The sequence below is a fragment of the Trypanosoma cruzi genome, genomic scaffold (assembly GCF_000209065.1).
Source record: "Trypanosoma cruzi strain CL Brener 1047053516313 genomic scaffold, whole genome shotgun sequence".
In the NCBI taxonomy this organism is placed as follows: Eukaryota; Euglenozoa; class Kinetoplastea; order Trypanosomatida; family Trypanosomatidae; genus Trypanosoma; species Trypanosoma cruzi.
In genome coordinates, this window is record NW_001849516.1 from 35,907 (window position 1) to 60,069 (window position 24,163).

The following is a 24,163-nucleotide window of genomic DNA, read 5'->3' on the forward strand; positions in this document are numbered from 1 at the left end:
GGTCCTGCGAACCAGCAGAGTGTGTGCTGGGTCAGTACACGGCCTCCGCAGATGGTTCTACACTTGGCTACCTTGACGACCCCTCTGTACCGAAGGGCAGCCATTGCCCCACCTTTGCTGTGCTTCGACTGCACGTGAACAATGACAGGTGGCACGGTGTCCCATTTTATCATCCGGGCCGGAAAGGCACTCGAAGAGCGTCTGCTTGATATCCGTATTCAGTTCAAGGACGAAATACGTCCCTTCGGTGAAAGCACGCAGCGCAATGAACTTGTGATCCGCGCCCAGCCGTCGGAGGCGATGTATCTGAAACTTACTGCAAAGACACCGGGGCTGCTGAACGATACCCATCAGACGGAACTTGACCTCACGCACGAGCGGCGCTACGACGTTACACTTCCGGATGCGTATGAGAGTCTTATTTACGAAGCTCTTCTCGGGAACTCGACCAACTTTGTTCGTGTAGACGAGTTGGACGCTGCATGGCGGATTTACACACCGCTTCTCCACGCCATTGATCGCGGGGAGGTGAAGGTACTGCCCTACGCGGCGGGTTCGTGCGGGCCAGAGGAAGCCCAGGAGTTTATTCGAAGTTCCGGATATAAGACAACAAATGGCAACGCATATAAGTGCTCAAACGCGTAAAAGGATTTTTTCTTCTTTTATTTTCTTCTGAACATCGAACAACGTTTTACACCTTTAAAGAATGAAGATGGGAAAAAGGAGAGAGGGAGAGGGAGAGAGAGGATGCATGCATGTAAATGCTGAAAAGCAGAAAATTGACACATGCCTGTGTCTTTGTGCGTAGTTTGCTCTTTCTCCTTTTTCATCTTTTTGTTTGTTAGATGTCCTTTTATGGCCCTTTTTTGTTTTCTTCTTTGCTTCTCCATTTCCCGTATAATTGATGCAACTTGACTGCGTTGGAACTTGGCGCCGCCTCCAGAAATTGTTTTGGAATCGAGGAGGGTCATGCAGAAGGCGTTCATTTTAAGCGTAGACGGCCGATATAACACTTTACTTTTTTTTTTCTTTATATATTGAAGGGGAGGCGAGTCACTTCTTTTTTTATTTTTACCACTTTTTTTTTTCTTATATTATTACCAAACAGTGTGGATGTTGACTTATATGCGTTTAGTTAATTGTCTCGTTGACCCATTTCTCCTTTTGCTGTTGGAACCCGGCGGTAGTAGAAGAACGCGTTCGATGTGTATGAGGAAAGGAAAATGGGGGGCGAATGGGGGAAGGCCGTTTTGGGTTGTGGCTTTTCTAATTGTCTTTATTATTATTATTATTATTATTATTATTATTATTATTATTATTATTATTAGTGCGCGCGTGCGTATTTTTATTTGTATGTATGTATTTGTGTGTGTCCATCCGTGTTGTGTTCCCTCTTCCGCTCCGTATTTTATCTTTTTACATGTCTGTTTGTGTTTGTGGATGTGCGATTAGTGCGTCTGGTGCACCGGAGGAGGGGGAGGTAAACAACAAGAAGATGCTAAGGAGTGACCGTGAGGAGATGCAAGAAGGTCAGCAGGGCGGCGGAAGTGTTGCGTTCATGCCCTTACGGGACGATGATGGCACTGGGACGGCAATGTAAGCGATTGGGGAGGAAGTTGGAAACTTATCCGTGTCCACTAGCAGTCCTACGCTGTGACGCAGAGAGGAGAGTGCTTCAAGGGGCTTCTTTTTGGTGTACCTGAGGCGGTTGCACGTGGCGGGAGAAAAAGGACCACCTTTTCTCGCTATGTCAGTCGACCTCATCTCGGTCTTTTTGTTTTTCGGAGGCATCATGTTGACGCTGGGAGTTGCCGACGTGTATGGATTCGAGCCGCACGGCTTGCACTCATGCTTGCCGGCGGTTGGGGCGTCGTGCGCCTTGACGGTTTTTCTCACAACTGCACCCGGGGCGCAGCCGCAGGGACTGTTAGGCTCATATCTTTTTGCCGCGCTGATTGGCCTTTCTTTTGCTGATACAACGCGGTCTCTTGAGGAGCTCCTTGGGCATTTACTGGCTAGCGTGTTTGCCGTGGTTCTTATTGCCCCTCCTTGCCATATTTTTGGTTTGTTTTAACCGTCCAGTGCGGCAACGGCAGTGAGTGCAGTTTTTTCACGAATCTGGGCAGATGAGGAATAAGGGTCACATTTTTATTTTGTTCTCTGTGTTGCTTGGCGTGAACATTGTATTTGCCTCCTCATGGTTGTTGAAGAATCTTTTTCCATGGCGACCAGCGTATCCCGTTTGGTGGTAAATCCCATTATTCAAACAGCGTCTTTTTCCTTACTACTAACTTGTGTTCGCTTTTGTGTTTTTGTGATGCATTTTAAATGTAATTTGTTGTTCCCGTTGCCACGCGTGGCTGAGTGCGCGCATTGTTTGTGTGTATGTGTGTACCGCAACATTTTTATTTTTCTGTTGCTGTCGGGATGGAAAAAAATTTTGGGGTGTTTTTGTGTTTGTGCACACTCATTGATCCTTTTCCGCGTGGGTCTTTTGCTTATCGTGTGGCACCGATGTTTTTTTTTTTTGTTTGCTTGTTTGGGGGGGAGGGGGATACAATGTAAAATGTGTTACGAGTGGAGGGGTGGACGCAGTGCAGTTTGCACGAGTTTCACTTTGGACACGTGAGGGCGCGAGGAACGGGAGGCGCGGCGTTTACTCACACCCAACACTTCAGCGGGTACTCTTATCCATGATTCTATTTTTGTTTGTGTGCTTTCCGCGCTCTTATGCGAATCTCGTTTTTGAAGGCGAAGGAAAGAAACGGAAAAATGAAATACCAAAGAATGATTTACATGGTTTCCATGGCATTAGCTGTTATTATTGCCGCACCCTTTGTTTCGAGTGACGACACAAACATTACTGAAGTGTTTGCTGCTGCTAGTTGTTCTCTTGATCACATTTCCTCTGCCAGTGACAGCTATTCAAAATCAGAAGAGGCTGAGCAACTAGAGGAATTGCCCTGTCGTCCTTTTACAGACGAGGAGTGCGTGCAGAGGTATGGCGATGTGACAGTCTTTAATAACGACCATCAACGATGTGTCTGGGGGTTGCCAGCTGGTGTGACGGCCTCAGAAGTGCAACTAATATCGAATTCCATCGTTGACGAGGATCGGTGTGCTTTTGTGCGGTCGCTTAACGAGATGCTCTTGGCGTGGCTAACAGAAACTGAGCTGATTACTATGCCTTTGGCCGATGCCGGTTTAACGGGGATACCGGTTCGTTGCGGTGGTATTGATTTGCGTGCATGGACTGCATACCATGCAGTTTACATAAATTCTTCTTCTGTATCTGAGAGAGTGAGTGATTTGCCCTTCACTGATGAGGGAATACGCAGTGAACAACCTGTACAGCCAACCCCTGTGTGGGCTAGGATCACCTTAATTTTTCTCAGTTTTCTGGGTGCTGCCTGTGTGGTCGAAGCCGCTGTCATCATACGGAGATCGTTTTTAAAGCGTAAAACAGAACTTTCGCAGGCTGACGCTTCCGGAGACTCAGCGGCGGCCTTAGAGGAAAAGGTCCATTCTACGGTGGCTTCCATCGCGTCTTCTTTTCGAAAAAGGGCGCCTGACGCTTCACCCAGAGCACTGTCACGGTTTTCCTCGCCTTTATCGGTCAGCGAGGGTACGCAGCGACCCGGTTTTCGCTTGGATGTCTCGGTGGAGCCAAGAGCTTCTCTGAGTGGTTCCTTCTCCATTTTGGAGTCTCCATGAGGTGTGCTTGTGGATGTTGGTCCAGTGAAATTGAGACAAGTGTGTCCGCGCATTTGCGCCGGGATTTAGTTATTTATTTATTATTTTTTTTTTTTTGACTTTTTAAATTTTGCAAGTGAAATAACATGCCTAGTTTTATCCACTCTTCTGGCAATTAGAAAGATGGAATCATGTGCACTGGTCAGTTCGAACTTGTTGTTGTTGTTGTGTGTGTCTGTATGTATGTATGTATGTATGTGTTGTAGCTATTCATAAATAAAAAATAAAAAATGAGAGGGGAAAATAATGAAAGGATTATATATATATATATATATATTCTATTGGTACAGTAATAAATGTGTGGCGGTGGCAACAGTAATAAATGTGTGTTGGTCTCTTTTTTACAATTTATCAAGACCTCCCTAAACCTCTTTTTCTTCTTTTGTTAAAATTTGGGATGAGGGATTGAAGGGAAAGACTGCGCGGGAAAACTCTTTACCGTAAAAAAAACATAATGCGCATATATATTACGTTTTCTCGAGTTTTTTTTGCATTGCTGTGTGAATTGCGGTGGTGCGTTGAGGGAAGAAGCGCCGTCAGCGAAATCCCTCCCCATTTTTCCCCGCAACAATTTTTTAAATGTGTCTTTTTGTGTGTGTGTGTGTGTTGTTTTTTCTTTTTTTTTCCTTTTTTTTTTCTGGTGGTTTATGGAAGGAACGGACTTTTTGCACCGAAGACAAACTAGTAGGTTTTACACTCAGGCATATACTGCGTGTAATTGGAAGATGCGGGGCATTGGTTCCTCTAGGAATGATGGGGATTTAGGTGTGGATTCGTTGAACCCTCACGGTAGCGATGGTAGGCCCTCGATGCAATCACGGCACTCGTTGCTCCCAAACGAGGTCACATTTCTCTCTCGAGCCAATTCCACTCTTATCAGCCTAAATGCACAAGATGCCGGGTTGCGCGAGAACGTTTCTCATGCTGGAGGTGATGCGCTCTACGGAGCCCCTGCGAACGAGAGGTCAAGCTCATCTTGTTCATTGAAGGCGATTTTAGGGCTATGGCCGCCAATACGTAGATTTCCTCGGTGGTATTGGTCTAGACTTACAGGCTACGATCAGTCTAAGAGCGTGTATGGCTTCTTTCCGTCATGGGATTTATTGATAACTTTTGTTTTTATTTGCGTTTCGATGCTTGTAATGGCACTTATTGAGTTTTACTTTCTTCATAAATACGCGATTCACCTGATCCTATTTATTCCCACCTTTGGCGCTAGTGCAACCATTCTTTTTGCTGTTCCTGGAGCGCATTTGGCACAACCCCGGGCCTTGTTTTTTTCCCACATCTCAGCAGCAATTTTAGGCGTTTCCGCTGTGAATGCTTTTCAGTTCGTGCCTGAAAAAACGTTTGGGCTCAAATGTGTAGCGGCTTTGGTGGTCGGTGTACACCTTGTTCTTATGTGCCTCACAAACACAGCTCATCCTCCTGCTAGCGGAACGTGCATCTCGGCCGTACTTGCGCCACTCAATGGATATTATCACGATCAAGGCTTTTTATTTGTCGTTTTCCCCGTTCTTGCTGGTTGTGTTCTCTTGTTTTTATGTTCGTGGGTACTGAACAATATGCTGGAGAGTCGTTCTCCATACCCCAAGTACTGGTTCTAGTTCTAGGCACAATGACGTTTTCAGCGAATGCATTTACGACTATGAATTATTTTTTATTTTTTATCTATGCTTGGGAACCTGTGAAGAGAATGATCGCGGGGAAATGCTGGCTGCCGTAATTATTATTATTATTATTATATCTTGATAAGACGAATATGCATTTCTTTACGATACTTTCCCCTATTTTATGATTGTTTGGAAGACCATGACATTAGGGGGATCTGGGAACCTATAATGGCAGAGGGGAATTTTTATTTTTACTCTTGCCGATACTACCCACCCATCCACTCTTTTTGATTCCCACTTCGCGGCGGTTTTTTGTGGCTGGAAGAGCCCAAATTCTGCCACTTGGTAAGTAACAATATTTCCAATGTTAACAAAGTGCAACGTGTCGCGAGAATGGCCATCGGAATATATTTACTTGGAGCAAACATCGAGGAAGTGGCGAACCCACACTCCCACTCCATTCACTACTTCTCATTTCCGTCTTTTGTGACTCCTATTGACAACCGCAGGGTCCGGTCAGCGGCCCAAGTGAATGTTCTCTTCAGTATTTTGGGATTTGGACATCGTTTGTCCTTTCTCTGATCGTTTATTTTTAGAGCCTCTTGAGGCTGCAAACACCGTAATCATCTTTTAGAGAGGAGCGTGATATTATTACTTTTTTTTTTTTCCTAGTTGTTGGTGGGGAATAACTTCTTTTTGTTGTTGTTATTGTTTTTACTCAGGAAGCAAAGGAAGAAGCCAAAGAAGCCACTGCATGGAGCTTTCTGTCAGACTTTTTCTTGAGAGCGCACCGAAGAGGCAACGGTACCTTCGTGCGGCACACATTCTTTTTGGTCTCAGTGAGAGTGGAAAATTTTCTCCGGAAACACGTCGCCAATTGCTGTCTGCCGCAGTGGAGTATCTTAAGAATGGCTTGAGTGTGTATGACATTCAACTATTTCGTCGTTCTTGTGAGGAGCATTCTGACTGGTTGCCGGAGGATTTGATGGTTTATGAAGAGGAAGAAGCTGCAGTGGGTGCACGTGCAGAAGTAGCTCTGCAGTCTGCCCTATCGTGTTTGGAGAGGTTGCATGTTGAGGATCGAGTCGGCAAATCTAATTCAAACCGTCTTTTGGCAACGAAAAGAGGTCGCTTGGAGTCAACGGAATTACGAGGACTGCGTGACCAGATGCGAGTGGCGGAGGTTTATGCCGACATCCGTAATTACGAGGCAATGAGTAAGGCTGTGAATCGTCTTTTAGCACTGGCCCATTCCATGCAACAAACCGCTGCTATTTCTAATCGAGCGGATTCTGTTTTTGTGCAGTTAGAAGTCAACAGACGTGTTGTGGAGCTGTGGCTAGGTGCAGGTAATTTGGACGCTGTCCGAAGCCTTGTGGGAACCTCTACAGCCACTCTTATGACACAGGCTGCGGAGTGCCTTATGCAGATTCAATTCTGTAGCCCATCGCGTTTGGTGCCACAGCAGAGAACTGTGGAGGATTTGATATCTGAACTTGAAGAATACGCGCTCTTTTTTTCAATTGTGCGAGGTTTATGCATGTTTGAGGATCAAAATTTTTCTGGTTTTGCTCGTGTCTTTACAGGGAGCGGTTTGCGAGGAGCGGGGTGGATCCCCGCCGTTGTGGAGCTAAACACGAAACGGAATTCTTTGCAAGTCCCTGCGTCGCTTGGCGGTGACGTTAATGCTTCCGGGCGATCCTCTGTTATTCACCATCTGCGACACATTGTAGAGGCTTCGATTACTTCGGGACCACAACTTGGGGTTATGGTCTTGTTTTCTGCCATTGCAGCCCTGCCACGTGCGGAGGCGATGGTATTAATTACGCGTGTGGACATCATGTCTCTCTGGGAGGATGTGTCTGATGCTCATGTGCTTGTTCAGGCTTTCCAACTAGCCAAATGGGGCGAATTTTTTTGTGCTGCATCCGTGCTCAATTCGTTATTTTTAAAAACGGATATTTTTGCACACAAACATAGTGATCTTCTCTATCGGTTGGTCATACAGTCGGTTGTCTTGGGGTATGCCAATGCGTTTATGCGTCTTGAATTGAGGAAGGCGGCTGCCAAGTTGTCCATACCACTTGGAGAGTTACAAGAGATTTTGCAAGAACTTATTCTGGAGGGACGTCTTCAGGCGAGGATGGATTTCGTATCTCAAGTATTAACAAATGCCAAGTTCAATAGGGTTACTGATGGCTATTCTCCACAATCTTTGGTGCTTATGGACTGTATTTGTCGAAGCGACATGGCTATGGTGGATGTTGAGCAGTCACTCCGTATTTTGTCTCTGCATCGACACCATGCGTAGTGTTGAACGAATTTTCATTGTTCCCATTTTTCAACCCTTTAACCCTTTTTTTTTCCTAATGGCGAAAAGCGAAGAATTTGACTTCACTCATTTGGTTTTTGTTTTTTGAGGTGTATTGGATTTCCGTACTTTTTGTTGTTGTTCTCTTAACTATGGGTCTTTCATAGAGCGTCCCCCTTTCCTCCGTTTTCTGCAGAAGGCGTTGTAGACCAATGGAGCCATGCACAAAGGCACCACGGTATGAGACGAGGGGAACGTCCGTGAACGCCATTTTTGCCTTGACGGGTCCAAGTGCGGGGGTGTTGCATGTCCGACCGGACTCTTTCCTGTCACAAACGAAAAAAGTTGACGACGCCCTTGTGCCTGTCTTGAATGGCTGTTATTTGCAGGTGGCGGTGCCGGCGGATCAGTATTGGCGCGCGGCATCGCAACATCACACACTTTTCCAATCCTCATGCTCTCACGAGCAGGTGACAGGACAGCAAGCAGCGCCTTCCACATCGTTGCTACTGGCTACAGGAGTGCTCAAACGTCCTGACCCAAACAGCATTCCCCGTTCATTCTACGGCACGAGACTGGACGCCATCTCGAATCGACACTATGCTGTTGATCGCGGCGCCCTTGTCATTGCGGCAGATAATCAAAATGGACTTGGCGGGAAGTTGTTTAACACCTTACCTCGACAAGAGCTGCCTTCTTTTGTTGGGGCAATTCCGATGTGCCACCATCGTAACCTCTACGTATTAGTTGATGAACATGCTGCCGTGGATCCGTTTTTTGATATTGACTGCCCCGTGCCACTTCAATGGTTGGAGAAGGACAAGAGAGATGAAATGGGGTTTGCAGGAGAAGCGCAGGTTACAAATTCCTCGTCATTGGCATCTCCGGAAGTGATGGTGGCTTCTGTTGAGCATTGGCTAGGTAAGATTTTGCATTTTTTGCGTGATAAAGTGGAGGCAGCAACAGGAGCTGAACTGCAAGAGTGTGTGGTGTTGACAAGCTCAGTGGTTGTATACAACGATGTGAACGTGAGCAGGACTGCCGGGCACGGGGATAAGGAGAGGGAGGAAGGGAAGCAAAAAGAAGGAATTGATCATTTGCTCAGCTCCCGAGACAGCAAGCTCAGTTTTCATGTTCATTTTCGTTTGAATAACATGGCGTTTGCTAATGTGAGGGAATTGCACAGATTCATGTGGCAACTTCGAGATGAACTTGACGTGTCTCTTTCAACGCACGAAAATTCTGACTTGGCCTGCCTATACCGGATGCTGCGCCAGTGCATTGACTTTGGTGTCTACACGCGTTGGCGGGCGTTTCGGTTGCCTTACAATGTGAAGGCTCCAGTCTCTACCGGTTTTTGCCCCTCAGACGCAGCGGCGCTCGATCTCATCATCTCGGCTCTCTCTCAGTCCTCTTTACTGTCTTTTTCTGTTCCTGATGTTGACGTCGGTGCGGTAGCTCCTTCGGTGGTGCACCTTATAGATCTTTCTTTTTTAGAACACGTGGCCTTGCCTCTACATTGCCAGCAGCAACACCGAATGATCACGAAAATATTTTTTTTGTTTCGATTCTTGCTGCCTGTAATACCCGGCGGGACCGCGATTGGCGACAAGGATCTCAATGATTTCTTGTCCCGGTATCTGCCCTGCCCTCCATGTAATGGCGAAGTGAATGCCAAATATCGCCAAGATCTCGCACGTGCGGTTTTTGACATTGGGGTGATTCAGCGTGAAAGCAATTCCAGTGGTCTGGATCAAGAGTCTAACGGCGATTTGCTCCGTCTAATTGTTTTAGATGAGAAAGTGAGTGAACAGCGAAATCAAGAAGCATTTTGTGATCCATTTGTGGTGCCAAGGCCCCCACATCGTGATGGCGTTCGTATACATGTTTACGATAAATATGTTAAAAACCTTGTGGCCGAGGTCTTTCGATGCCTATGCGCCGCATACGATGGCTGTGTTGGAGGTGGTTTTATGGTTGAGGATGCTGATGAGAATGGAAGTAGTCGGTGTGGGGCGACGTCCCCTGTCGTGGGGGATCGGGTGGTTGTTCAGTACCAGGATAACATCCGGGCTTATTATGCACAGCAGAAGCTCTCGAGGTATTGCCTGAATCAAGGTCGCGAGCATCGTGGGACGTATCCGCAGTTGTACTTGACATATGGGTCAATCAAGTTGCGCTGCTACAGCAATGATTGTCATAATCGCTGTCTCGCTGTGAGGTGGTCGAATGACGAGGATGAACAAATGACGGGATCCACGGCGATAGCCCTCCCAGTGGACGAGCGTGGGTACCCAAAATACGAGCGACTGACTGAGATACGCCACCTACTTTTTCCGCCACTTCCTCCAGAGGAGCTGTTGAGACGCTACGGTTCTTTGGCACTTGAGGGAAAGCAGTAGCAACGGTAGTAGCAGGAGTAAAAATTGAAGGGTAACAGGGAGAAGAGGATCCGTGAATTTTTTCTTTGTTCGTTGACCGGTTTCAACAGTTGAATTGAAACAGGTGGATTTGACCCTTTCACAGTGAAGCAACCGAACATATATATATATATATATATATATATATATATAACCGAAAGGAGCTCGTGGCCTTTAATTTTCTCCTCGTGCCTCTTTGTATGGATAGCTTTTCTCTTGACAAGCTGCTGGGGTTATTCTTTTGTGTTGTTATCGTCCTCTGTTTCTTGCCTACGGGAGGAGTTACTCGGCAATATCAGTCATCCCTATCCGCCGTGTGTGTGTGTGTGTGTGATTGGACAGTCGCCACGCTGTACTCTTTTTTTTTTTTTTTTTTACTATTTTGATGAAATTATCTGTCTTTTTCATTGGATCTCCTTTTTTTATTATTATTTCTTTTTCTCTACTCACCTCCACCTTGAAGATTAATCAACATACGCACACGTTACTTCCACCATGAAGTTTGTTTTGATGGGAGCCCCGGGATGTGGGAAGGGGACACAGAGCCCGTTTATAACTGAGCGCTATGGGGTCTGCCATCTTTCAACTGGCGATATGCTTCGGGATGCCGTTGCAAAGCAGACTGCATACGGCAAGAAGTTGAAGGCCGTCATGAACAGTGGTGCGCTCGTTTCAGATGATCTTGTGTTTAGCATACTAAAGGAGGGCATAGCAAGGCCCGAGTGTAAATACGGTTACGTTCTCGATGGTTATCCCCGCACGTTACGGCAAGCACAGCTGATGGAAGAAGCGGGAGAGAAAGTTGACAAGGTCATTTTATTTGACGCTCCTGACGATGTTATAGTTGCACGTACTAGTGGTCGTTGGATGCACCGTGCGAGCGGTCGCACATACCACGAGATGTTTCGTCCGCCAAAGGTACACGGCAAGGACGATGTGACGGGTGAACCGCTAATACAGCGCGCTGATGACCGCAAGGAGGTGGTTGAGAAGCGTCTTGAGGCTTATCGTAAGGAAACGGAACCCTTGATCAATTATTATATGGGGAAGGGTCTGTTTGAGCGTATCGATGCCGATCGTTCTGTTGAGGCAGTGCGCCAATCCGTCATTTCTATTCTTGATCCTATCGCAGTCCGTCTAGGGCTCAAATAGTGCTCTGGAAGAAGTAATGTGTGTTAATATATTTGCATATAACTATAATTATATATATATATATATATATAACTAATTGTAAACAGAGGGAATAGCGGATAAATAACTTGGGGAACAGGGGCCGTGGCTCAGTTCCATGAAGAAAATATTAAAAAAAAAAAAGCAAAACCAGAAAGGAGAGTTTTTTTTTTATTGCCTGAAGAGTTTTTTTTTTCCTGACGTACTTTTTATTTTTATTTTGGTGTTTTTTTTTTTTTTTTTTTGCTTTGTATGTATGGGCTAGGAGCTTTGGATGTGGGTGAATGTTTTTTCGTTTTTGTTATTTCCGTCTGCCTGCATTATTGTTGTGCATTTGTTGGTGAAATGGTTGGGGGGAAGCAAGAGGTGGTTCACATACATCCGTATATGTATGTGAGGTGGGATATCGACGAGGCACTCCGTCAAGACTGAGATCTTGCGGCTTCACCAGATTTTATTTACTTTTTTTTTGTGTGTTTTTCTTTGTGTTCTTGCGTGCCTATCCGAGGCATGATTGGATGAATTATCAACACAAATAATTGCTGTTGATAATGTGCGCCACTGCTACTTTTTTGATGAATACACACTGTTGACGAACGGCGATCATTCTCAGTCATCTCACTGTTTTTTTTTTTTTTCTTTTCTTTTTCATCATTGGTCTCTCTGCAGTGAGAACGAGACTTGATGAATTGAGGCGGGGATACTGACTTTAATGATGGTTTGCTCCATTGAGATGCCGTGACTGACACTGCACTCACAATGATCGCCATAAAGTGAGGGTACCAAATTTCCTGTTGTATTGTCTCTACCTCTCCCTTTTTTTCCCTCTTCCACCTTTTTTAGTCTGTCTGTACGGGCATTTACAATTTCCCTTTTTCTGAACGCATCTCACCGGTTAGCTAGACCGTGGGAAATTCATCATGCCGGCGAGTGACATATGCAACTTTTTTACTTTTCATCCAATTAGAGCCTTCTCCCCTGTTTCCTTACGCCTCTCTAAACTTTTTGTGTGGCTGTATTTGTGTATGTGTGCGTCTTTTTTTTCTTTCCGTATATATATCTTGCTTGCGGATTAATCTCGCCTTTTCTGCCTTTGTGGCAGCGATGACGATATCTTAAATTTGTGCTTTTTTAATTATTTTTTTTTCATCAAATAAATTCGACGGCCCGCACGCCGGCCACCATCGTCGAGCACGTCCGCCCTGCTGAGTGGAGACGTGAAGGGGAGCCCCGGCCCCGGAGAGGCAGCTGCAGCTGAGGGCGTGAAACACACAACCCTGTCACGCCTCTGCCACGGGCTAGCGCCGTGGCTCAATCATCCATTGCTGCCGAGAATCAGTAAAATAACAAAACCATAAAACAATCAGCCAAATAATCGATCAATAATGGAAAGTGAGGAGGCGCCTGCCAAGAGCACCGACGTTATGCCGCACCTTCGAGGAGCTTCGTGCCTCCTCGCCGCGCAGAGGCACTGTTGGGGAAGGAAGAGTCCTTCTACCCAGGAGGGGAAACTACGCCAACCCTTTTCGTGAGGCACGACTTCCCCAATTTTCAAGTGCCCGCTTCATGTTTTGTCTAATTGCCGGCAGCGCCGGGCAGCGGAGTGGATGTAGACTCGCTTCCTCGCACAATTCACGTTCACCGGTTTTCACAGTCTCCGGTCGATGCCCGTGGCGTGCCGTGCGGTGGCGGGTCAGTCCGTCATTGCCGTAGTGCTAAAAGCCGCATGTTGGGCAGCGAAATTCCACCAGTGGTGATTCCATCGGGGTGTCGTCGGCGGGCGACGTACGCTTTTTCGACGGCCTGACCCTCTACCGTCGTGGACTCGGCAACAATGACCCTGGCATCACCACAAGACTTTCCATGGCGTTGCGAGGGAAATGTTGTTTTTTTATATATCGTGTTGCCTGGTTTCCCAGCAGAGACTTTGGTGCCCTAATCTTTCTGCTCATCATTTTCATTGCCGCTTCTACAGTCTTCATTTTTAATGTTCTTGTTGTTGTTGTTGCTGAACTTCTTTTTATCGGTAATACTGGTTTTGCTTGGGGTGATGGAGGCCAGCTGCAACGTTCACTTTTGGTCTTTTTTTTTCCGTATTGACTGCATACAAATGCTGAGTGTGTGCAGTTTCCTGTAAATAATACGGGAAGAATGATTATTCTTTCTTTTTCTTTTACCGACTACTTTGCAAGAGAAATGCATCTGTTTGTTCTGGGTCCTCCTGGCAGTGGTAAAACGTCAATCAGCACCGTATTGAAGGAACGCTACGGCGTGTGCCACGTCACTCCCAGTGACGCGGTGTCGCACGCGGTGGAATACATTGGATCGGCGTTTGGTGATCAACTGCGCCTCCTTGAAGAGGGGAAGCCCATTCCAGACTGGCTGCTTACGCGTGTTGTTGCGGAGGCAACACGTGGACCGGACTGTAGCAATGGTTTTCTTCTTGATGATTTTCCTAAGACAGCGGAGCAGGCTCGTCTTTTAAATGAAGAGGGAGTAAAACCTGACGCCATCGTACTGCTTAATTTTGCTGACAACCTTTTGATTGAGCGTTTCTGCGGGCGCTGGGTGCACCCTGTCTCTGGTCGTATGTATCACACACTGTACGATCCTCCGAAAGTAAAAGGGCGAGACGATGTTACTGGACAGCCGCTGGTGCAACGCCCAGAGGATAGCGAAGATGCCGTGCGGGAAAGACTTGCAAATTTTCGCCAGAACTTGAATGCCCTTCGCCTTGTATATAGTGATGAGCGATTGTGGCATACAGTAGACGGCTATGCAGCGGTAGACACTGTGCAACGTTCCATATGTCGCGTTCTAGATCCTATCCTTGCATCGAGGAAGCGTCGTTGGTGGCCATGGTTTTTTTCACATTAGAATAAATCAAACTGCAGGACACACCCCTTCTTTTTTCTTTTTCATTTTCCTTTTCTCTTCTTTTTTTTTGAATGGGAACTACGTGAACTACGCAATCCGTTGGAAATTAATTTTGTATCCGTTTTGCTGGGTGCATCATTCTTGATGTTTAGCGCTGGGGGCTGTTGATTCTTTTTTCAAGCTTGAGACCTCCCTTCTTTCCTTTTAAAATGTGTTTTGCTTCCGTCCTCAACATTTGCTGTTAAATGGCATCACGAGGGATTACACCCACAAATTGCCTCCTTAAAGAGAAGGAAATGGTGTTTTTTCTGCGCCGAGTAGCCCCCAAAAAGACTTCCGGAAAGGTGGTTGTTTTTGGTGCAACGACGGTGGTGGGTCAACCCCTTTCGCTGCTCTTGAAACTCTGCCCACATGTAAAGGAGATTTGCTGCTGTGGGCCTTTAACAAGGGTGGATCCTGGAGCCAACTTTATCACGGCGCGTGGCGTGGCTGCGGATCTTTCTCACATTGATACCAACACCAGTGTGAAGGCCTTTGAAACTCCATGTGACTGGGAATCAGCACTGCATGGGGCTCAACTTGTCTTGTTTTGCGCTGGAAGCGTCTTCGATCCGTCCAGGGCTTATCGTGATGTGGCATTGAGGGAATCTGGTCCAGAATTGATGTTGGCCATGGGAACTGGTGGCAAAAGCATCCCCAAAGGCCATTATTGGTGTTGTTTCAAGTCCCGTGAATGCGCTTGTACCCATTGCAAGGGAGGTGTTGGTGCGCAACGGTGTGTTTGACCCGCGTAAACTGTTTGGTGTCACGACTCTTGACATCATTAGAACAAGAAGTCTTGTGGCAGATGAGCTTCAAATGAATCCGTACGACTTGAATGTACCGGTTGTAGGTGGTAGAGGAGGTGTGACTGCATGTCCTCTTGTGGCACAGACTGCATTGCAGATTCCCCATGAGCGTATTATCCATGTGTGTAGTCGGGTTCAGTCGTATGGATCTCACTCCTCTTACGAGGAAAGTGGTGGTTTTCCTGATTTGAGCAGTGAAGAGGCCGTTTCCACGGAGATCGTGCCACCGGTGGGTTTGTCACTGGCGTACGCCGTTTTGGAGTGGTCTGTGTCGATGCTGAAAGCTCTACGAGGGGACCAAGGTATCATTGAGTGCTCGTTTGTGGAGTCCGCAATGAGAAAAGAGTCACCGTTTTTTAGTTCACGCGTTGAACTTGGCGAGGAGGGTGTCGCGCAGCTGCTGCCAATGGGTCCATTGACTTCGTACGAGACGGAGTTGGTGGAGACTGCGGTGCCATTTATAGCGGAGGATGTTGAGGTGGGGTTGCGCTTCGCAAATAAAAAATCGGAGGCGGACTTGTAGGTGTGACGACAAACTGTATGACACTGTGTGTCGTGCTTTTTTTTTTTTTTTCGCGGGGCCCGTGCATATTTATGTGTATATGCATGGGGTGGATTCGGTTGGATGGCGTTCAACGTTCTGTGGAAAAGAAGAAAATGAATGGTCACAATGGTCGTCTGAATATTATTTAGTTATTTTCCATTTGTGTGCGTACTTTTTTGTGTAGCCGCTGTTTTATTTTATTATTATTATTATTTGGTTGTTGTTGTTGTTGTTGCGCATTGGGGTGGTGGGTTAATAATTTACATCCACAAAGAAATAACAGCAGAAGACAACAATAACAAAAAAAAAAGACAATACACAATAAGAAGGAAAAAGAATATATATATATATACATACGAAAATGATGCACAATTCTGCCGCTTGTCTTAGCAAGGTTGCTGTTCTTGGTGCTGCCGGTGGTATTGGCCAGCCCCTTTCTCTTTTACTGAAGAACAATCCTCTGGTGTCGGCACTCAGCTGCTACGACCTTCGTGGTGCGCCTGGCGTGGCGGCGGATCTTTCCCACATCTGTTCTCCCGCCAAGGTGACGGGATACACCAAGGAAGAAATCAACAAGGCTCTTGATGGCGCTGAGCTTGTCTTGATCCCTGCAGGTGTGCCGCGTAAACCGGGCATGACTCGCGACGATCTCTTCAACACAAATGCCTCTATTGTGCGTGACCTTGTCATAGCATGCGCCAAGGTCTGCCCCAAGGCGTTTATTGGCGTGGTCTCAAATCCTGTCAACAGCACAGTTCCGATTGCTGCGGAAACTCTCAAGAAGGCTGGTGTGTTTGATCCTGCCCGTTTGTTTGGCGTGACGACATTGGATTTGGTGCGTGCCCGAACCTTTGTTGCGGAGGCGGGTGGCAAAAGTCCCTATGACGTTCATGTCCCCGTTGTTGGTGGACACAGCGGGCCAACAATTGTGCCGCTCCTCTCCCAGTCCGGTGTGGAATTGTCGGATAGTCAAGTGAAGGCTATCACGCACCGAGTGCAGTACGGCGGTGACGAGGTGGTTCAGGCCAAGGATGGTGCCGGCTCTGCCACGCTATCAATGGCGTATGCTGGAGCGGAGTGGTCAAATTCCATTCTGAAGGCCCTCCGTGGGGACAGCGGAGTCGTGGAGTACACGTTCATTCAAACCGACGTCTGGCCAAATTTGCCCTACTTCAGCTGCGCAGTGGAAATTGGCAAAAACGGCGTGGTGAAAGCACACAAGCCACAGCTCAACAAGTTTGAGGAGAGTCTTATGGAGAAGGCCATTGTTGACCTGCAGAAGAATATCGCTCGCGGCAAAAGCTTTGTCACGAACTAAAAGGGGAACGATACCCCCGTGGAGGGTAGCTCCTCCTCCTTTTCTTTTTTTTTTTTTTTTTGACTTGTATTTCCCTTGTGGCCCGTCTTCTCGCTCGCCGAAAGCGTAAAAATGGAGTCGTAATAATACACGAGAATGAAAAAAGGGGGCATTGTGAGGGGGAAATTAACCTTTAAAGGATTCGTAGCTGGGAACATTGCATGAAAATGTCTTTGCAATGAAGGGTTTGGGGGGCGCACGCGCATCGGGCGGAGAGAAGGGAGAAACAAAAACAACAACAACAAAATGGTTTAGAGAAAAATGACGATCGACGAAAGAAGTGGCAAAGAACAGAATAAAATGGGGGAAATAAAACGGGAAGGCGGATCGATATGATGGAAATGATGTGAATGGGCCTGGGAATACCGGGCTGAGAGTGACTGGGAACTGTGTTTGGTCAGCGCCAAGGGAGGAAAGAAAAAAGATCGTGTCAATGACAATAAAACGACATGTGGTGAAAAAAAAAAAAAAACAAGAGGAACAAAAAGACGAAAAAAAAAAAGGACGAATTGTGCGTTGTGATGTTTTTGAGAAAAGAAAATAAAACTGAAAAATAAATAAATAAATAAAATAAAATAAATAAGAAATGAAAAGTTCTCGATTTGTTTGTTTCTTACTTATTTTATTTTTATTTTATTGTTTATTGTTATTTATTGTGTGTTTAATTCGTGGGTTTTATGCGATAAACTAATTTTATCCGTGACTTTGTCAACAACACGATGTCATGGTGTCACACTGCCGCTCTTCTTTGAACTTTTTTTGGCTTTTTTTTTTTTTTTGTGTGTGTGGTTTTCTGATTTATTTCTCTTCTTCTTTCTTCTTTCCTTTTTTTTTTTTTTTGTTTCTTTCAGTCCGAGGGATGACTAGCGTTTGGACCGGCGACGACTCCGCCCATTGCGGTGCAGTTGACGGGTGGTCATGTTCCAGGCAGCCACTAGTCGTGCTGCAGACACTCCCTGGCGCTGTTGCACTGACCCCCGTTGTCTGGAAGTGAAGTCCTCTTTTTTTCCATTTGAGAGTTGGACAACAAATTGCGCTGGTGGGTGCCTTGCGTCGTTTTTTTCTTTTTTGTTTTTTTGGGCAGCGATATTTTTTTAGTTTATTGACGCTGAGAGAGAAATGGGCAAAGGAAATTTGTGTCTGCCTGGCAATCGCCTTTTCATGATGGCGACTGAGGATGGCGGCTTAAGCTGGGCGTGTATTTTTGGGACTTGTAGTTTTTTTGTTTTGCCGCACCGCATTGCTGCCATTGTGCAGGGTCGGCTGGTGTGGGTGCATCCCGCTGGATTTTCTTGAGGGCCTCTGAAGCCCGTTATTCGTTTCGCTGAAGTACATATAAACCTTTGTGCGTGTGGATTTGAAAAATGTTTCTGCTCATTGCTGTTACTGAGACACCGGCCGATATTTTTATTTTTTCTCTCTTTATTATTTTAAATGAGTGTGTAAGGAAACAGGCGCTCTTTCACCGGATTATCAGCGTATACATATATATCTACATATATCTACGTATATATAATAAATTTATTGGCTCTATTGCAACATGCGGTTGCTTACGGCGCTCTTTGCGTACTTTATTGTCGCCCTTATTTTGGCTTTTTCCGTCTCCGCGAAGCACACCGTACATCTTGTCGCGCACACCCATGACGACATGGGGTGGCTGAAGACGGTGGAACAGTATCAATACGGCCTGAACAACACTATTCAGGTAGCAGATGTGAATGGCATTATCTCCAGCGTGATTGCCGGATTACTGTTGAATCCCAGGAGAAAGTTCACCTATGTTGAGATTGGTTTCTTCTCTCGGTGGTGGAAGGAACAGGGGGAGGAAATGCGGAATACTGTGCGGAATCTTGTTGCCAAAGGCCAGCTACAGTTCGCAAATGGAGGGTGGTGCATGCACGATGAGGCCACCACACATTTCATTGACATGATCGATCAGACAACTATTGGTCACCGCTGGCTGTGGCGCGAGCTGAAGGTTGTGCCCCGCGTGGGGTGGCAGGTCGACCCGTTTGGCCACAGTGCCACGCAGGCGGCGATGCTAACGGCCCGCGCAGGGCTTGTTGGAACGTTCTTTGCCCGTGTGGACTACCGGGATTTTGAGTACCGTGCAAGCACGGGACGACGACAGTTCTGGTGGCAGCCGAGCCCTTCACTGCCAGAGCTGCAAACATTTGCGGAGATAAATCTTCACCAAACTTATTGCCCCCCGAGTAAATTTTCGTGGGATGTTGTGGATTACTGGATGAGCGCTGTAAGAAATACTGACCCACTCAATTTTGTTGAAGATAAATCTTCCGAAAATTACAACATCCCTTTTATACTTGAGCTTTTCAAGGAGGAGGTACGAAGGAATGTGGAACAGACGCGTGGAAAGAATATCATGTGGACCATGGGCTGTGACTTTAACTATTTTGCAAGTGAGCTGTGGTTTGGCAAAATGGATAGACTCATTGAAATCGTCAACGCTGATGGGGAGTTTGAAGTGCGCTACTCCACCCCGTACGAGTACGCAATGGCAAAACGTGAAGAACATTCCAAGGGTATTGTGTACGACACCAAAAAAGGGGATTTCTTTCCGTATGCAAGTGCTCCACATGAGTACTGGACTGGTTACTTCTCTTCACGCCCCGCGCTGAAGCGACTTGTGCGACGACTAAGCAGCTATTGGACGGCTGCGCGACAAGTGGAGTTTTTGGCCGGTGTGCCTACCGGTGAAGTGCCAATGCTGAGTGATGCTCTTGCCATTGCACAGCACCACGACGCTATAACAGGTACAGCAAAGCAGCATGTGGCCTTTGATTACGCGAAACGCCTCACAGAGGCCTATAAGGAGGATCTTTCAGTTCGGTTACGTCCTGCGCTTTCGGGATGTCCTTTTGGGTTTGAAAATGCCCAGCACTGTCTCTTATCTAATGTGTCGGTGTGCTCCGCCACTGCCAAGGCATTTGAAAAGGAAGGGGCAGTTGTTAATGTGCTTGTGTGGAACCCAAATGCTCACTCTGTCCAGCGGACAATTGTACATATTCCTGTTCCGCGCTCCGATGTCATTATATCGGGTGAAGGCGTCTTACGTTACTCCGTGTTTGAGTCACCGGTGCAGATTAGTGACTATGCGAATGAGAACAAAGAATGGCAGCCTTATACATTAGGGGTGGAACTTCAACTGGTGAAGCTCACAATATTAAATCTCTTTACTCCCCAATTGAAATTTGCTACCAAAAAGCATACTTCCCGGTTAGTTTCGCTTGTGCGACCATCGGAAGACGATTTGGAAATATCAAATGAGGCCCTCGTGCTTAAGTTCGGACGTAACGGCCTAATAGAAAGTGTTACTGTTCGATCAAGTGGCCAAACGGTGGCCGTGAAACAGGATTGGTGCTACTATATCAGCAATAATGGAGATACTGTCAGTTCAAGCCCCGGTGGTGCCTACATTATGCGTCCTGTTTCGAATGCCACGTGCAACCCGATAACAGATTCCCCTGTGGAGCTCCGTCTTGTGGATCGCAGGATGGGGGTTGTGGAGCAACGCTTTGGGAAAGATCTTCTTCAACGGGTAATTCTCCGCGGAGATCTTGTTGATGTGGAGTTTACCTCTTTTGGCATTCCCATTCACGATAACTTCGGCCGCGAGCTTGTTGCCCGATTCCGCACCTCCGTGGAGAGCGGGGATGTGTTTTACACGGACAGCAACGGAAGGGAAATGCAGCGTCGGCGTGTGGACCACCGCAGCGACTACCCCTTTACGCAGACGGAACCCGTGGCGGGTAATTTCTACCCAGTAACTTCGGTTTTTTTCATCAACGACACCCAAACGCAGTTTAACGTATTTCCTGATGCCCCAATGGGCGGCACGAGTCTTCAGAGCGGTGAGGTCCTTTTTGTGGTTCACCGACGTCTTTTACGTGACGACTTTAAAGGCGTGGAGGAACCTCTAAACGAAACCGCCTTTGTCACAAGCTACGCGGATTGTGTGATGGCAAATACAAGTAATTGTGGCCATCATTACGGCCCTCCCCTGCGTGTTCGCGGCACACTGTCATTTTCAGTGTCACGGAGTGGACCAACAGCGATGCGGCGTGTGCGTGAGCAACAGGATGAGAACTATTATACGCCACTTGTCATGTTTTCCTCATCTTCTACTGATGCCGCTTCCGCAATTGCGCGGTATAACACGTCTTTTGGATTTTCGCTGCCACCAAGCCTGCAGGTTGTCACACTGCAATTAATTGATCAGCAGAAATTGCTCTTGCGTCTTGGGCACCGTTACGCTGTGAGCGAGGACCCTGAACGCTCGTTGCCTGTCGAAGTGGATCTAATGACAATCTTTAAAGAATTTCACTGGATAACTATCTTGAGCATCGATGAAGTCTCTTTAACAGCGGTGGAGATAGTGCAACGCCAGATCCAAAAAGTGACGGTGCGTCCAATGGATATCCGCACATTTATTTTTTATATAAAAGCACATTGAGAAAGGGAAATGCTACTCCATGGCATTTCTTTAGTGGGGACGTGGGAAACGCGGTAGGAAACGGGAAAATAAAAATGCGAGTGAGAATTAAAACGAAGTTGAAAATATGAGGAGAAAAAAAATTGTGAGTAGTGTAACCCCAAAACATATTTGAATTAATTAAAAAAAGTCAATTAGTACAAAGAATTCTATTTCAAGAGTTGTTTTTTTGTTGTTGTTGTTAGGAGCTTGTGAAAAGAATGATCACGGGAGAGCTGGCTAACTTAATTAATGTATTTGTACATCCTGATAAATGAAGGCATTTTTTATGATACTCTCTACCGTATGAATCTTTTGGGAAGAATGCCACTTTGTAGGGGCGGGAGCAGACAGAGGCCAGATAATATTTGTTTTTATTTTGCCATCCCACCCTAACCCCCTTGATACCCACCACGCGGCGGTGTCTTGTGGTTGGAGGAGCCCAAAGTCTGCCACTTCGTAAGTAACAATATGTAAATCCCAACTGAGGACAAAGGACCATGCTAGTGGTCCACAGAATTCTATATATTGAATGAAAAGAAAACATTGAAACAATTAACTAACGAACCTTTTTTCCTGACTTGTTTGGTTTCCGTAGATATAACTTCAGGATCCGGCCAGCTGCCCGGGAGATTATTCTGTTGTTTTGACTGAGTGAGGCCTGCGTTCTTAAATGAAATTGTGTTTTTGTTTTTGTTTCTGCTTTTCAGAGGAGATGTAGCTGAACCGCATGGGGAGTGGAGGATGAGTTTGCTTTTCACGCTGGTGTGTATTAACTTCTTACGATGCCTCCTTTCAATTTGGGGAAGAAGGATGGTGTGGAAGGAAGGAAGGGATGGGGCCGGGGAACCGATGAACGACAGTTGACGCCCCATCACGTGAGACTCTCACGGTGCAGCGGAGGTTGTATTATGGCGTTCCAGCTGCCGTCTGGTTCCCGCGTTTTTGCTTTTCCTTTTGGAGAGCAGTTCTTCTTTTTGCGGACGAAGATGATGGCTTACACACGTTGTAAAGGACATGCACCGTCTGTGCAATGGGCATGCCGCCCTGCTGGCAATGTGCGACAAAGACGCCGTTGTCGCTACGCACGGCTGGAGGTGCAGTGACGCCAACTGCAATACAGTTATTGATGTGACGATGGCTGCTGCGTGGAAAATGAATTAAACGGAACGTATTGACTGCAAAATACTTTTTATGAACTCCTATCCATTGGATGGTCTGGGATCTTTCTGTTTTTTATTTGTGTGTTTGGAGGGAGGCGAAAATACTCCCGCTGCCTCCATTTACCCTGTTTTTGTGTCGGTCTTATGGTGGGGGTACAACTCCACAAGAGCCTCGAGACGCTGCCAATGGGTCAAATTGTTTGTGAAATATTCTCTTCTTCTGTATTCATTTTATCTTGCTGTCTCGCTATATACATATATAGTTGAGGGGGAGTTGGTGATTACTTGTGTCATTATTGCTTTTTTGATTCATTTATTTATTTACTGTTGCTGAAATATAATTCATGCATTTTGGTCTCATGCATGGGACCCCGTATGATTACCCTTCTCTCTGCTGGTCCTCCGGTATATTGTCTTGGTGTATCCTTTTTTATTTTTATTTCTTGAACTTGTCATTCCATGCGTGGCGCGGCATGTTTTTTTTTTTTTTCCTTTTTTTTTTTTATTGGTTCCCACTTTGTGTGTGTGCGTTTATCTTCTCCATGCATGTGTGCACAAGCGTGGTCGCGTGGTTTCTCTATGATGAAGAGGGGAACGGCTTTCGATGAAGATGGTGGGAAAAACAAAAAGGGGCGTGAAAAGAAAGGATTCAAAGTCGATCGCTTCGAAAGTTTTCAACGCAGACGTCTCAAGAAATCAGGCGCTAAGGACGCTCATAGAAACACCGGCGGTGGGAATTCGGGGCGGGTGAGGGCGATCAAATTTGACGAAAATGCGCGCCGCGAGTATCTTCTCACAATGCACAAGTGTAAGAACGAACGCCGTGTGAAGGCTTTTGTAGACGCGAGGCAGAAAACGAGGCGCGAGAACGCGAGGGCTCGTCGAGCACAACGCGAGGAGGCGCGACAGGCTTACAACCGCTTTGCTGCCGTCCCTATCCTGCCGAACTTTACGTATCAACTGCCGCAGGATGACGGTGACGCGGAGGGCGAGAGCGAGAGCGAGCATGACACCCGTGAGGAGAATGACGTGGCCGATGTCACCGTTAATAGACGCCATTCTGCTATCGCCGCGGGGAAGAGAGTTCACGTTATACCCACAGCCATGCGTGGAGGAGGTAGTGAAGAGGCAACATCCGGCCGCAAAAGCCACCTTGATGATGAATTTGTTACAGTGGAAGTGAAGCCGCTTTTTGGCGGGTTGGCGGCTGCGAGCGGCAGTGGCGGCACCACCACAACTCCGAAGCTTCCGGCCAACGACTTCTCTGATCTCCCAGCGGTGGTGGAGCAGGAACTTCTGCGGCTCAGGAAGGAGACGAAGGGACCTAGCAAGACAAAACCGCGTCTGCGCATGTTGAAGGAGCTGGCCAAGATTCGCAAAATCAAAAAACACTCTCAAAAGGGACACGGCAAGAAGACGGCAAAAGGCAAGAGGAAAAACCGTCGTTGACAATGAAAGGTTTTTTTTTTCTTTTTCTCCTCAGTCTTTGCGTCTTTTGTTCCTCTCTCCCACGATTAAGGAAGTGCTGAGCGCTAAAACCTAAAGACAGTTGTTGTGACGTCATGATTGGATGCGGTTGGACGTCGGATCCTTCTGGCTGGTGTTGTAAAGATAT

General features: G+C 46.7%; 10 protein-coding genes and 2 pseudogenes across 10 annotated transcripts, besides 26 other annotated features; all 12 read left to right on the forward strand.

Moving 5' to 3' along the window:
• On the forward strand, positions 1-645 carry Tc00.1047053506195.10 (annotated as a pseudogene; the record flags this gene model as incomplete).
• Positions 1-11,512: a sequence feature (heterozygous, non-Esmeraldo-like haplotype).
• Positions 1,277-1,327: a microsatellite.
• On the forward strand, positions 1,748-2,074 carry Tc00.1047053506195.25 (hypothetical protein, conserved; the record flags this gene model as incomplete). The annotated part of the gene is made up of 1 exon (XM_814032.1): positions 1,748-2,074. The coding sequence occupies one exon, from the start codon at positions 1,748-1,750 to the stop codon at positions 2,072-2,074; it is 327 nt and encodes a 108-aa protein (XP_819125.1).
• Tc00.1047053506195.40 (hypothetical protein, conserved) lies at positions 2,731-3,714 on the forward strand (the record flags this gene model as incomplete). The annotated part of the gene is made up of 1 exon (XM_814005.1): positions 2,731-3,714. One exon carries the CDS (start codon positions 2,731-2,733, stop codon positions 3,712-3,714), a length of 984 nt encoding a protein of 327 aa, XP_819098.1.
• Positions 3,784-3,825: a sequence feature (AT_rich).
• Positions 3,922-3,952: a microsatellite.
• Positions 4,010-4,030: a microsatellite.
• Positions 4,363-4,390: a microsatellite.
• Tc00.1047053506195.50 (hypothetical protein, conserved) lies at positions 4,401-5,360 on the forward strand (the record flags this gene model as incomplete). The annotated part of the gene is made up of 1 exon (XM_814006.1): positions 4,401-5,360. The coding sequence occupies one exon, from the start codon at positions 4,401-4,403 to the stop codon at positions 5,358-5,360; it is 960 nt and encodes a 319-aa protein (XP_819099.1).
• Positions 5,434-5,725: a mobile genetic element.
• Positions 5,479-5,498: a microsatellite.
• Tc00.1047053506195.60 (hypothetical protein, conserved) lies at positions 6,121-7,677 on the forward strand (the record flags this gene model as incomplete). Its single annotated transcript, XM_814007.1, has 1 exon — positions 6,121-7,677. The coding sequence occupies one exon, from the start codon at positions 6,121-6,123 to the stop codon at positions 7,675-7,677; it is 1,557 nt and encodes a 518-aa protein (XP_819100.1).
• Positions 7,890-10,079, forward strand: Tc00.1047053506195.70 (hypothetical protein, conserved; the record flags this gene model as incomplete). The annotated part of the gene is made up of 1 exon (XM_814008.1): positions 7,890-10,079. The coding sequence occupies one exon, from the start codon at positions 7,890-7,892 to the stop codon at positions 10,077-10,079; it is 2,190 nt and encodes a 729-aa protein (XP_819101.1).
• Positions 10,218-10,250: a microsatellite.
• On the forward strand, positions 10,593-11,249 carry Tc00.1047053506195.80 (adenylate kinase, putative; the record flags this gene model as incomplete). The annotated part of the gene is made up of 1 exon (XM_814009.1): positions 10,593-11,249. One exon carries the CDS (start codon positions 10,593-10,595, stop codon positions 11,247-11,249), a length of 657 nt encoding a protein of 218 aa, XP_819102.1.
• Positions 11,299-11,320: a microsatellite.
• Positions 11,474-11,512: a microsatellite.
• Positions 11,513-11,552: a sequence feature (areas merged during assembly that could not be assigned to a particular haplotype. This can correspond to areas where the two haplotypes were merged or to regions with more than two copies in the genome that were merged during assembly.).
• Positions 11,553-22,366: a sequence feature (heterozygous, non-Esmeraldo-like haplotype).
• Positions 11,892-11,916: a microsatellite.
• Positions 13,419-14,144, forward strand: Tc00.1047053506195.90 (adenylate kinase, putative; the record flags this gene model as incomplete). The annotated part of the gene is made up of 1 exon (XM_814010.1): positions 13,419-14,144. One exon carries the CDS (start codon positions 13,419-13,421, stop codon positions 14,142-14,144), a length of 726 nt encoding a protein of 241 aa, XP_819103.1.
• Positions 14,172-14,213: a sequence feature (T-rich).
• On the forward strand, positions 14,390-15,517 carry Tc00.1047053506195.100 (annotated as a pseudogene).
• Positions 15,716-15,771: a microsatellite.
• On the forward strand, positions 15,898-16,854 carry Tc00.1047053506195.110 (malate dehydrogenase, putative; the record flags this gene model as incomplete). Its single annotated transcript, XM_814011.1, has 1 exon — positions 15,898-16,854. The coding sequence occupies one exon, from the start codon at positions 15,898-15,900 to the stop codon at positions 16,852-16,854; it is 957 nt and encodes a 318-aa protein (XP_819104.1).
• Positions 17,351-17,395: a sequence feature (A-rich).
• Positions 17,445-17,476: a microsatellite.
• Positions 17,511-17,548: a sequence feature (AT_rich).
• Positions 17,648-17,741: a sequence feature (T-rich).
• Positions 18,373-18,418: a microsatellite.
• Tc00.1047053506195.120 (lysosomal alpha-mannosidase precursor, putative) lies at positions 18,434-21,367 on the forward strand (the record flags this gene model as incomplete). The annotated part of the gene is made up of 1 exon (XM_814012.1): positions 18,434-21,367. The coding sequence occupies one exon, from the start codon at positions 18,434-18,436 to the stop codon at positions 21,365-21,367; it is 2,934 nt and encodes a 977-aa protein (XP_819105.1).
• Positions 21,590-22,023: a mobile genetic element.
• Positions 22,068-22,092: a microsatellite.
• Positions 22,367-22,629: a sequence feature (areas merged during assembly that could not be assigned to a particular haplotype. This can correspond to areas where the two haplotypes were merged or to regions with more than two copies in the genome that were merged during assembly.).
• Positions 22,630-24,163: part of a sequence feature (heterozygous, non-Esmeraldo-like haplotype) that runs on past the window's edge.
• Positions 23,025-23,052: a microsatellite.
• Tc00.1047053506195.130 (hypothetical protein, conserved) lies at positions 23,128-23,997 on the forward strand (the record flags this gene model as incomplete). The annotated part of the gene is made up of 1 exon (XM_814013.1): positions 23,128-23,997. The coding sequence occupies one exon, from the start codon at positions 23,128-23,130 to the stop codon at positions 23,995-23,997; it is 870 nt and encodes a 289-aa protein (XP_819106.1).